General features: G+C 36.5%; 1 protein-coding gene across 2 annotated transcripts in view; it reads left to right on the top strand.

Moving 5' to 3' along the window:
• The window catches only part of LOC131076117 (uncharacterized), a 113924-nt gene extending 100940 nt beyond the window's left edge, over nt 1-12984 (top strand). For both annotated transcript variants that reach the window (XM_059213137.1, XM_059213136.1), the window contains 3 exons: nt 11844-11948; nt 12099-12368; nt 12476-12984. In XM_059213137.1, coding sequence (XP_059069120.1) covers nt 11844-11948; nt 12099-12368; nt 12476-12565 — 465 coding nt within the window. In that variant the 3' untranslated portion in view covers nt 12566-12984. The remainder of the gene's footprint in view (nt 1-11843; nt 11949-12098; nt 12369-12475) is intronic.
• Nucleotides 12985-13863: the final 879 nt, after the last annotated feature.

Below are 13863 nucleotides of genomic sequence, written 5' to 3'. Positions count from 1 at the left end.
CAAAACAAACCTTTTCAACTGATCTCTGAATGTCCTGTTCATACAAGACTGGAAGGTAGTTGGTGCATTTGTCAAGCCAAAGGGCATGACTAAGAACTCGAAGTGTCCATAATGACACTTGAAAGTTGTCTTCTCCACATCATCCTTCTTGACTTGAATCTGATGGTAGCCGGATCTCAAGTCTATCTTGGAGAAGTAGCAAGCACCATGTAACTCATCTATGAGTTCATCAATATCAATACGGGGAATCGGATATTTGTTTTTAATTGTCTTTTTATTCAACTCCCTGTAGTCAATGCACATACTAAAAATTTTGCCCTTCTTTTTAACCAACACAACTGAAGAAGCAAACGAACTCTTACTAGGCCTGATGTGCCTCATCTCAAGAAGCCCTCTAATAGCTTTCTTGATCTCATCCTTATACCTTTAAGAATGCATGTAAAGTGTAGTAATAATAGGTTTACCCCCCTCCTCTAATTCTATAGCATGCTCAATGCCCCTGTTAGGAGGTCTACCGGGTGGTATATCACCACAACAATGACTAAACCTATGGAGGGTACTCCTGCTCCTGCTGGCATATCACCTTTGACATCACCAATATCTCTGCAGCCCACTGCGCCTGATCATGATGAATCAACTACTCCATCTGTCTAAGTGATAGCACTTTAAGTCCACCATCCGATAACCCATGAAGTACTACTCTCTTGCCCTGATGCTCAAATCTCATTTCCACCTTCTCTAAATTAAAAGTAAACTCAAGTAGAGAAGTCATCCAAGCCATGCCTAGTATGACATCATAATCTCCCATGTCAACTACATAGAAACCATCAACCAATTCATAGTCACCAATCCTCATATACAAATTAGTAATTTTTTGCGTACATAGGAGTTTATGCCCACTAGCCACCATAACTCTAAATCCCTCATGCTCCTTTGTCTGTAATCCCCGTTTTGCCACAACCTAAGCATCAATGAAATCATGGGTAGCACCAGTGTCAATCAAAGATATCACTTGCTGCCCCTAAATCACACCACGCACTTTAAAGGTAATAGACTTTTGAATACCTGTCAAGCATGCTATCACCTTGTCATCACTACTATCCCCTCTTGCTGTTGATTTACCATCATTGTCCCCAGAAGTAGATCGATTTTCTGAACTCTCAGAGGTTGTCTCCTTAGTTGACAAGTACTCAATCTGCTTGGCCTTAGCCTTAAGGGGACATTTATGAGAAGCATCCCAAGGCTCCCTATAGTGAAAACATAATTTCTTCCTCCTAAGTTCATTCAACTGTTCATTATCCAATTTCTTAGAACTCTCACATGACTGATGTGATTCCTTATGGAATGTTTTCTTATCTTTGTCTTTCCTGTAATGAGAGTTCTTAGATTGGAATTTACTTTTATAGGACAAGGGTGCCAATCCTTTGGCCTTTTTGATGGCCTCCTGCAATGTCAAAGGATCACATCCCTTGACCCAACCACATAAAGGATCTGAAAGACCATCCATGAATAAGACAACAAGCCTCCTCTCTAAGATAATAGTCACTAACACTGCAACCCTCTGTAATTCTACAATATGTACATCTACTGATCCCCACTGTCTAAGTTGTGCTAGCTCCTTGAAATGCAACTCAGGATCCTTGGTGTCAAATCTCTCAATCAACCGTTCAGTAAACTCAACATAGGAAGTAATCTGTCCATGTCCCATAGTCACCATACCATGGTGCCACCACTCATTTGCGACTCCATCAAGGTGTATAGCAACATACTTAATAGCTTCTTCTTTAGGCATAAGATTTAGTTGTAGGTAAGTATCCACCTTTTGGACCCAAGCTCGTGTTGTAGTCTTACCAGAAGCATCAAAATAAAGTAAAGATAACTTTCCCACTTTCTTCCTTAGCTCATAGTTTTGATTCTTGTCGCCTGCACGAGGCATGTGTCTCATCCTCACGTCAACATAGTCCCGAAGAGTTATAGCTGTCTGAAAATCTTGTCCTCCACTCTCCTAATCTCTCTAAAACTGATAATGTAAGTCTACAATTTGTGGCTCAATAGCTGGCTAAACTGGAACTCTAGGTGGAAAAGTGGGTATGAGAGGTCTAAAACTCGCTGCCCTAGCGGGTTGTGTTGCATGACCAAAATTATCTGCCATCTGTCTGTCCTTCTCCATTTCCGTTTTGCCCACCATTGTTGCCTCCATTTTGTCCATTATTTCCCTCTTGCTGATTATTATTATCATTTCCCCTTTGCTGATTATTACTAGCATTACCTCCACCTACATTATCCACATCAATACCCATCAATACCCATCTGTCTAACTAACATCTGTGTCAACAAATCCAACCGTTGATTTTGTTTGTAAGCCCTTTGCTCTGCTAACTACTGCCCTTGTGTTTCTAACTGGAAAGGGATCACCTATATCTTCAATTACTGATGGTTCTTCTTGTCCGGCCTGATTGTTGAGGTTAGTGTTGGACCTGTTTCTCCTCAAATAATACTGATGATGCATGAGTTTTTAATCCCCTCAAGTTGGCAGAATCTTTTGCTCTGATACCATTGTAATAGGCTGACCCCATTTGCCCAAACTATCTTCCCAAACAGCCTTGAAGAATTTTGTCAAAACAGTCGACCTGCAGTAACCTGTGAACTGAATTTCCTTTCTGACTATATTCTTTAATGGTTTAGTTGTCACCTGGTGTGTTTTTTGTTTCTTTGCATTTATTCACTTTCACATGTTTATGGGCATGAGTTAACAGTTAACAAATATTTCAAAAACATGGATTTTGCAACCACAAATGCTAATGTTGGAACTTAAATCACAGAATATATAACAAACAGTATCTTTAACAAAGATTCCAATTTATTCCTAGCTAGTCACGGCTTCAAACTACTCTTAACTGAGCAATGTATTACTCTCTTGTATTCGAAATACATGAACAACCCATATCTTCAAAACCAAAGTAATGAGAACCTGTCATTCTATTAGCTGAAAGACTTTTCTGGTTCCTACGATCAACAACCAGCTCCACCTTCACATAATACTGCCGCAGACTCCTTGACTCCCAACTCTACCAACCAAGAACAGCCCTGTCAATGCCCAGCTGAGTATACTCGCACAGACCCTTGACCCCTATCACCCTCACTCGCCACAGCATGCAGTGTTAACTAGAGGATTCACACAGTCAAATGATTTGGTCATGGCTAGCTGAAAGAAGAAGTTTTAATGCTGCTTTTAAAGTCTGCAACCCATACGCTGTAATCTTCAGTAACAGATAATTTATTCTGAACGAAATTGTTTGGTGGGAGCTAATGCAGTACGAGGAAGTTCGAAATCTTCTTCCAAAGCAACCAGTTTGAACTTTACTCTCAACACATACTCGCAATGCTTAACTACCTTGCAATGGGTGTATAACCTCAAGAGCTGTGAACTACTTTCTGCCCGTCATTCCAGTGTTGTGTCTTTCCTGTAGCCACCATTACTCCCTCACATTACCTACGCCAAAAAGCTCTGTCCACAATCCGTCCCCATGTGACTAAGACGATCTACTACAATATTTATGAGCTGAAGTTCGAATTGAATACCTAAATATCTACTGTGCAAAACTCCAAGTTGCTCCAAATTCGAACTTGGCTTTATGCTCTACATCTCGTTCAGTACCAAGTTTGTCTTTAAAGATTTCCGCAACCTGATCTTTCACAAGAAAGAGAAATCTCATACTTAGAGATTTAGTCCCTAAATGTCAAAAATATCAGAACTTAATCCAGAAAACCAATTTCCGAAAAAACACAATTCCCAAGATGTCCCAATCTTCATTAAATGCTCTTATTTATTACTTTGTTTTGGCACACATCTCAAGGCACCATCAATTTGGGATAAATGAAAGATAGAATATATGTCTCCACAAAGATTTTAACATTAACTTCATTAAAAAATCATTAAAGTTAAATATTTTATTTTAACTTTAGAAACTTTTGATTTTTTTGTCTACATAATGAATGACTCCATTTAATTAGCAATCCAGGAGGCTAATAAAATACACCAAAATAATGTCAATCAAAATTGCTCTAAAATTTACCAATCATCGAGCCCAAACTGATTTTCTATAAAAAGTAAGCTCCGATTGGCCTGCAAGTGAAATTGCTTAGACCGAATCCATCAATGTTCCCTATAAGGTCCTAATTAGCCTTCGAGACCTTGGCAAAAGGGACTAACGACAAATTGCCAGATGGCTGCTAAAAAGGAGACATTAAACTCCAACCCATAAAAAAATTTTAAAAATGATGAGACAAATCCCTCCTTTCTTTTTGATTTACAAAATATAGAAAGAACACCCCCAATGAAGAGAACTTTATTGCTTACTCCTAATTCTTTAAAAAGTGTCACGCAAATGATTAGAAGCCTCTCTATCTAAGAAAAGGAAAATCGAGTCCACCAAAATACCACCTGATGATATAGTGAAGCAATTGCTACAGTCACCCTCTTCTCCTAAAGCCCTAAAACTCAAAACTACCTCAAGGATAGTAGATGTGACCACTAATCATTTGTTTTTATAAATTGCCCATCCTTCCACACAGAAAGATCCGAGCTAAGCCACGACTACCAATTTTAATGACTCGCATTGACATGGGGCCCCCTAGTACGGATGGAGATTTTCACAATTTCTAGGTGACAACTACTCAACTGATGAAAAGAACTGAGCGAGATAAATATGATAAGGAACAATTGAAAATGATGGTGAATATACTCACGGATTGCTTGAGATCAGTCATCCAGCTCCTCAGAATTTATCTTTGACCCAAATAAGATGCTAATAACGAATTGATAAGAAAAGTGCAGACTAATAGCTATTTTGGTTGGATTACACAGGAGTGGATTAATAAGGTCAAGGCTAAAGGAAAGCCTTTTATTGAATGTATGAGGAAGGCGTATGGAAACCTCCTTATAATTAGAAATGGTGTCAATTCCAAAGTGGATACCACCAAGCAAGAAGAAGCTACTTGCCTACAAACAATAGAGGAACCCAAAGAAATAGTGGCCATGGGTATACATACTACCATTGCTAAAACGATCATAATAGGTACGCAACATAATCAATGCATAATTTGGATAGAGAGTCTTAAATGGAAGGATACTTTTTTGAAACAAAATATCAAGGAATAGAGAAAGTTGCTTAGAGATGTGAACCGAATGTTAAGAGAGGTTGCCCACGAATGCGAAGATATTGGTTGTCAGGTTAAAAAGCAGGACAATTCTAGGGATGCTACAGTTGATGAACTTAAAGTCGAGTTCGAGAATACCATTAATTCCCTTTGAGATCATAAATCTTTTAATGAGAATAATCTGAATAAATTGGCTCGAATTGACTCTGCTTTGATTTGGTGCGTGAATCATGCCATAGCCTTTTCTATGAGGAATGAGGAAGTCTGATCAAGTAGAGCGTTGTGGAGATTAAGGACTTAGCATGTCCTCATTCTGCAGGAGTAGGAGATCCCAACTATCTTGAAGGCGTTGAAAGATTTTAAAGCTAGGGTGGCACATCAAAAACAAACTCAGCAAGACAACACCAACATGGACAAATCAAAAGCGCCACCTTAGCCATAACTTTATTTCTATTTTCTTTATGTTAAATATTATTTTCTCTGGATATTTAAAAAGTCTCTATTTTTAAAAATGATTCTTTGAAAATAATCGGTTTCAAGAACAGTTGAACAGTTACTTGTAGGGACACTATAAATATATGTTTAAGGGACTTTGAAAAGGTTGATCCCCATTATACAGTGGTATAAGAGTGAGAAAGGATCAAGAAGAAGATCAATAGAATTTTGTTGTTTGTTCATGAAAGATCTTATTGTTTGTGTGCATTAAGTGTTAAGTTCTTGCTTTAATATTTATATTGAATCTGTGAATTTAAATGAATTTATGAATGTGATTACTTCTTTGTGAGTAAAAATATTCGTTTGAAGCAATACTTATTTTCTTTCTATACTTGCTCACATTGACATTGCAAACCAGTGTATCGATATCAGTTGTGATTTATTTAAAAGATGGAATGTTCTTTGAACCTTTAAATTTAACTGTTTGCTTGAAGTTTTACCTTTCAGTTTTATTATTCGTATTTATTACATAATGATGTACAAATATTTGATGCCTTTTCTACTTTCTAGTCAAAATTATTCACATATTTAGTGTTTTTCAAAAATTAAATCATATAAATCTTACAAAAGGAGCTGTACTTTTACTAAAACTCAGAGGGAAACCAATTTATAGTTTATCCAACTGTTTTTAAAGATTTTGTCACATTTTTGAACAAATGAAAGTCTTTTGTTTATAATTTTTTAAGGAAACAAATTTGTTAACCAACAATATGAAAATGTGAAGATATGAAAAAATGTCACATGTTTCAAGACTTGACTTTCTTATTTTATACCTCATACGAGTCGGCATACAAACAAAGAATAATATTTAGTTTTTCAACCCAATGTCACTTAAGAACAGTGTTCCACGGAAACGCATTTCCCTCCCCTAGACCCAAGTCCCCCATCCCTGAAACCCATCCCCAAAACTTTTTCCCTTTGTTCCCCATCCCCGAAGCCCGTCACCGTGTCCCCGTCCCCAACGGCCATGGAACACTGCTTAAAAATGACATAAAGGAAGTTGTCTCTAATACCAATGGATTGAGCGCCAAGTGTAAATCCTAGTGCAAAGCTGAATAAACGAGATTCAATTATGTTATAAGTGTAGAAGATCTGATTATGATAGGTATTCAAAGATATTGAAAGAAATATACCAAACAATAGAAATAGAGAACAAACAAATAGAGCTATAATAACGATGTTGTATCATGCTCAGTTTGTACATGACCTATGAGAATGGATGTATGGTCCTCCTTATGGTATCTAGCCTCACCCAAAAAATGGATATTACGGTCCTCCTTAGTGTTCGTTATTGTATCTAGCCTTACGATGGCTTATGCTGTTGTTGCAACTATCTCATCTTCTTACAACTACCAACGATAAGTTATGTTTTGCAGTACCATTGATGTGGAGTTATAATGCGGAATTGGACCGTACCTCTTGTTTAGGATAAGGATATTACTAATGAGATAATGAAATCTACCTTGCAGCACTGAAGTTTTTTGATATGACTAAGCGGTCCAGATCCTCCTAGATCAATAGCCAAGTGCACGTACATCTTTCATACAATCATAGATGGGGCATTTTTCCTGTAAAACTAGGCTACACAGTAATATTTCATCGAGGCAAGTGATAGAAACTAACTGAGCACTTAGTTAAGTGGCAATGCCGAGAGAGGTCATGACTGCACAATGTGGGAGATGACTCATAATTTTAGTTGTTCCATTGTTGAGGCAATGTGGACCTAACACATCATACATGGTTCAAGCGTTATAGGCGTAGCATTAAGTACTCGATACCTTGAATAGAGGTTAGAGGGACTAAATAATCTGTCCAATCGATAGGTTGTAACCAATAAAATTAGGACATGGCGTTCCCTAGCAGCCTATGAACTTGGAAAATAATTGAACTAAATCCCACATTGCACCATTCCATTAGATATCGACACATGATTATTGTCCCTCAAAATACTTGTGCATAGAGATGCCTACTCATCTACCTTATGACTATTGAAACATGGGTATGAAGGTCCATGTCATTTGAAACCATACACTAACTTACCAAATTATTGTATATATGGTAAATAACAACTTTGATCAATAGTGTAGGAATAGTGTAGGATCAATGTTCTTGAGTTCTATATCATAGTGGCACCAAAGGTGCTAGATAATGGCCTAGCCAACAAGCCACATTCAATAAAAGGTTGTGATGTTACATAAAAGTATAGAACTAAATGGGGCCACAGTAAATGATAAATTGTAAATGATAAATTGCAAAGGTTAATGTGCTTAGCTAAACATAAAAGAGATCACTTCGACATTCAAGATTACACTACATAAGGCATATAACAAATGGTCAATAATAGTAAGTTCACACTGAAACCGAATATGGATCATTCAGCAAGTGGGTCTATAGCTTTGTGGTAGAACACACCAACAACAAATGAGAGGTCTTAAGTTCAAGTCCTAGTAAATCTAGATAAATTTTTTATTTATTTTTAGACTATTTTTTCCCTCTCAATGTGAGTGAAAAATATGATTCAAAGGAGTCTTATAAAAAAAAGAAACAATCTCATGAAATGAAGTAGAGGAAATTTGTAAAGGCATGAAATAGGTGTTAAACAAAGGTTTGAATGTGTGAGCAGGCTGTAACCCACACATAAATGCTATGTTTGTAATTAGAAGTCAACTACGAGCTGATGCTAATTTTGTGTTGTCTTCCAAAATGTTGAAAACCTAATCCACTATTTTTTTTTACCAAGCATTACATTCACAATAGTGCATGACTATGTGGATTGAAGGCAACAAAGCACCCCAATGATAAATGGGTGGTCCTAGGTTCAACTCTTAACTGGTCCATAAAACTCATTATCATGGAATTAGACCCTAGCTAGGATAGGAATTTGGGTAGCTATAAGTCACACACAAACCAATGATGGACCAATCTCTAAGTGGTTTAGTAACTAAGTGGTAGAGCATCCCAACAACAAATGGGAGGTCTTAGATTCGAATCCTAGCTAATCCATGAAAGTTTAACAATGAGGTCATGATGAGGAAGCAATGACCAATAAGAGAAATGGGTAGTTGGGTCAATGCCAATAATAGTGGATTTTAACAATTTGGGGCAATGACTCAAGTCATAGGGTATAGGCAATAGGTGGTCAATAGGCAGTTAAAATAAAAAGTGCTAGATTTAAGTTAAAACATCCACCATTAAAATTTAACTTGGGCATGTAGGACTTAAAGACATTGTTCTTAATCAAACCTACAAATACACATGACTTTAGACAAGAGGCTTCACCCATGAAATATAGAACAAGCTATTAGGGTTGAACAAATGGCAATCACACAATTTTGGTAGTATCAACAGGGAATTTGTTGGCATGAACATGATAGTTTGGTCAAAAATAAGACTTTACTAAGCATGAATTTTAAAATAGAGCTAAATCATATGGAAATAAAGGATTTTCTTCACATGGATGGTATGAGCATGAAATATTAACTTTGTCAATATAAACATATGAAGAAAGAGTTAAAATGATGCAAGACAAAATGCAAGTGAACAAAAGGGTTTAGAAGAAGGCAATAGAGACCATGTGAACAAAGGGATTCAGAACACACCCATGAAAATCTTCGAGACTAAACTCCATCTTCAAATGCATATTTTCAAGTTATATACAAACAAGCCAAAATTTATCATGAACTCCTTTTATATTCATCGCAATTAAATATCAAATTTGATTGACCATCTTAACACCAAACGGAACATCATTGCAAATCTAAAATGCCATGACAAAAGTTCAAAACACTTAAAAGTTTAAACATAGAAAATGATCCCATAACCATCACTAAATTCAAAAGCACACATGATCAAATGCAAGGCGTCAAAGAAAAAACATAGACTTTTTAAATAGAGGTTCTTTAATTTCTAGAGAGAAATTGGGGACATATTGTGCAAGCAACAACAATACCCCTATCAAATTTTTGAAAAAAGGAGTGGACTGGGAGCGGAACAATGGAAGGGTTTCTGCACGGTATACAAGTGGGATGAAGATTTAGATGAGGAGGATGACTCAGCTCTATGGCATTCGGATGAGGAAGACGTTTTTTTCTACCTTTGGAGTGAGGCACAAAGAACAGTTTCTTTGGTACATTCTTCCTCAGTAGGTCTTGGCTCTAGGCCGGATGGCCTTTGTCATGCCCTCAAGAAGGGATTTTTGCTCCCTATGGTGTCCTCACCCCACGATGTTGTTGGTTCTAGGTCTTTTGTGAACTTGTGTGCGAATTTAGGGGCACTGCAGTTTAAAACCCTTAGTGCATTGACCTACAATATCATAACAAAGGTGTTGCGGTTGATGTGGTTTGGACATTTGGAGTCATGATTGTTTTGGGGATAGTGGTGGCACAGTTGATAGTGAGGATGTAGATTAGCTTCTCCTTGATATCTTGTTGGAGGCAGGTCTAAAAGAGCAAGGTGTTGGTTTTGATGGGTTTGTGGTTGATTTCCATGTTGTGGGTTCTTGTTTGAAGGCTGCTACTGCAGCTAGTGTGCCTGGGACTCCTTTGTGGAATGGGTTTGATGCATCTTTGCATCCCACACCTAGTAGCCCCTTTGTGCCTAGTGTGGAGGCCCCCTCTCTTGCTGTTTCTCCTATTTGAACTCTTAGGGATCCTTTGGATGCTATTGATTCTACATGTGATGTGTTTGATAGTTTAGTGAATGGTTTTAAGGGTTTTCCTAGACTTAATGCCATTGCGGAAGGGGAAATTCTTGTCCCTGATCTTTTTGGTTAAGACAACTGCATAGTTTTAGAACTCATTGGTTGGGAGATTTTGCAGTAATTGGTCCAACGTTGATGCTGTTGGAAGATAGGTGTGTTGGAAGATGGGTGTTTCAGATTTGGAAATCTAAGGGTCAAGTAGAGGTTTTCTCTATGTTGAATAATTTTTTCTTGTTTTCTTTTTTCTTTTCTGAAGATTTCTCTAGGGTTCTTCAGGATGGTCCTTGGTTAATGGGGTCTAATGGCCTTTGTCTTAAAAATTGGTCTCCAAAGATTTAACCCTTTGAGTGATGACTCCTTCAAGTTCTCCATCCGAGTTTGTTTGTTGGGTCTGCTTTTGGAGTTTTGGGACAAAGAGATTTTCGTTCTTATTGCCAATACCTTTGGGCAATACTTTGCTGCTGATAAGCTTACTAATCGTTTTTGTGTGATTGTGGAAAAAGACAAAGTGCTCCCTTCTCGGATCACTTTATCTTCCAAACTGGGTGTTTGGGTTCAGCAAATGGATTTTGAAGGAGCCCTCTTCTTACATTTGTCAACAGTGTTGTAAAGTGGGTCATGCCACAACCAGCTGTCTGATTATCAAGAAACATAACTCCATTTGGAGAAAAAAGAAAGTTTTGCCTACTATTGTTGAGAAATGTTCCACTTCCTTTGAAACTATGCAAAAGGATGATAATAACGGAAAAGCTCCTATAGAAGATACAACTAGGGATCCCTCTTTATAGGTCCCTGGACTGGCAAAAGATGTTGCTAGTGATCATTCCCGAAAAAGAAGTATTGAACTGTTCGATCTTTGTTCTAGGATGAAGCAAAAATATTTTTTATTATTTTGGCTTTAAACTTCCCTGACTTTGGAATGGTTGATTGTAAGATTTTGTAGTACTATCAGTCTGTCTTTGTTTCTCTTGAGTTCCATGCTATCTTATTATGTGCTTAATGCCTATCTTCTCTACTTTTATACGAGGGCCAGGGTGCTTTCAAAACCCCCTCCTTACCTTAATCTGAACGACAATACCCTTATCACTTGGCCATAAAATCTTTTCGATTCTAACTAATAGAGACTGTTATTTTTTGAGCCAAAGGAGTACAATTCTCTCTCATTTTTTGGTTATATACCTGTGTTTTTTATTATATATCTTGAGAATGATGTATTGTATTTTAATGTACTGTACTTATTCGTGTATATTTAAAGAAACGGGGTCTTTTTCTTGGTTAAATAGATTGAATAATAGTTGAGAAATATTATACATCCTAGCCACAGTTAGTTTCTAAATGTCGCCAATTTGAAAGTTATGCCTCTCTTAATTATTAAGCATAATTAGAAAGCAGGAACTACAGAGTCCTTTTACGGGCACTTTCTCATCTCAATTCATTCCTTCGTAAGGTGTACATTGTTTGAGACTGTGCGTCCTTGTTTCCTATGCAGACTGAACTGTCTACTGTGAGACACTTAGTTGCAGATACATCTTGCTTGAACAAGCTGATGGATTGGCGCTTATCAGTGACTGAAAAGTATATGATAGATCTGCATGTGAGAATCAAATTTCATAACCATTCTTAGAGTTTTTCTAGCATTCTGTAATTCAACGGGGTAAACAGAAATTTGCACTTGGCTTCGCATTTGAAGTTAAACTTCAGATTAAGATGGGCTGTAACTGAGTCTTGTATATATATATTACAGGAAGAAGATAAAGAATGTATTGAAGGAATAGTGAAATCTGCCTGCATTGACGTGAGTGCAAAAGGAGGATTACGCTGGCCCCCTGGAGGCTCGAAGAGAAACAGATTTCAAGTAAGAGGAGTATGGATTCTCAATGTTACTACTATTGTTGGGAAAACATGGGACATCAAATTTCAGCATGCAAATAGAGTACACTTTGAAAATCCTTCTGCTTGCACGGTGTCGAATGAAATAAATTTAAAGCTCAAAAGTATAAGCAAATATTTGAGGGTAAGTTCTGCAAAGGAATTTATGTAGCTTGTGACCGTTTACTGCTCTAATCATAATGTGATTGCTTAATATGAAATTTTATAGCTAATTCTTAAGGCGAAATGCAGGAGAGGAGGCAATGGGATGAAGAAAACATTATGAACATTCTCGAAGATAGCTTGAAATGGGTTTGGATGGAAGGCTTGTCGATAATATAATCTTGTGCACAAAGATTAACATTAACAAATGCATTCTGGGGGAGGTCGAGACAATCAAGACCTAATATGATGGACTTCTTAATTGAACTGAATCTGTATCTGTTTTTGCATGCCAATATTGTTCTTATCAATGAAGTGAGTAAGCATCTGAGTTACAAACGATTCTTGGTCAGTATTTAAATAAACATGTTATACCTTGTTCTACGCTGACAGCATGGGGTGTAATAGAACATGTTCACAACGCCTTCCGTTCCTTCTTTGTAGTAGTTAAGTATCATTTGTTCGCAGTTGATAGATGTATTATATTATATTAATTAAAGGACAAGTCATATGTGGTGAATGAAAATTATGATTGTTAGTGTTAAATATTATTGTATGATTTGTTTTAAACATAATTATAATTATATGGTTGAAATTGAGTTCATTTTGTACAAAAGTTTTTGTTAAATATCAGTAAATAAATGATTTGTTATGGATTTGTAGATTGATTAGTTGAATTATGAGTTTTAAAAGTATAATTGATAGTAAGTAGGGAAAGAAAAACAAATTTTGATTGTTGTAATTACTTTGCAATATTATAGTTTATTAATTAAAGGACAAGCCATACGTGATCATTACAAAATATAGTTGTTAGTGTTGAATATTATAGTTTGATTTGTGTTAAACATAACTATGATTATATAGTTGAAGTTGAGTCCGTACTCTACAACAAATATTTTTATATATCAATGAACAAATGATTTGTTATGAATTTGTAGATTGATTAGTTGATTTATGAATTTTAAAAGTATAATTCTGTTTGTCCCATTTGTGAAATAGTGAAAATTCAAACTTTGGGCGACAAAAGTTTGAAATATTGTTAACCATTGAAAATTTTCACAAGTTGATGGAAGATACTCGCATGCATTTCATGTGGTTTCATTGTCTTCATGCATCTTCAAATGGTCATGGTTATTTCAATTTATTTTGGAGGGTACAACAGTTGAAAGAGGGCTATCTTCCATTTTAGTCGAAGTCCTCAGAGTGATCCAAATTTAGGTTTGTAGAGGAAATGTTGGTGAACAAAAGTAATAAATGATATTCATTTCTCGTATAAGAGAGGACTAATGTTTTGAAAGTATTGACAAAGAAGACTTATGGCATTCTCATGTCATCACAAACATTGATATTCATTATTATCAATATCAACACTTACTCTGATCACTCGTATTAAACAAACCCAAAGCCGTATCATTCACATGAGAGTTCGGCCTATAGCAGCCAAGTGTACAAGTGTAATAGATCATTTGTAGATATCT

The sequence above is a fragment of the Cryptomeria japonica genome, chromosome 10 (genome assembly GCF_030272615.1).
Source record: "Cryptomeria japonica chromosome 10, Sugi_1.0, whole genome shotgun sequence".
Classification (NCBI taxonomy): Eukaryota; Viridiplantae; Streptophyta; class Pinopsida; order Cupressales; family Cupressaceae; genus Cryptomeria; species Cryptomeria japonica.
The sequence above is the reverse complement of the archived record's forward strand: the minus strand, read 5'-3'. Positions and strand labels throughout refer to the sequence as shown.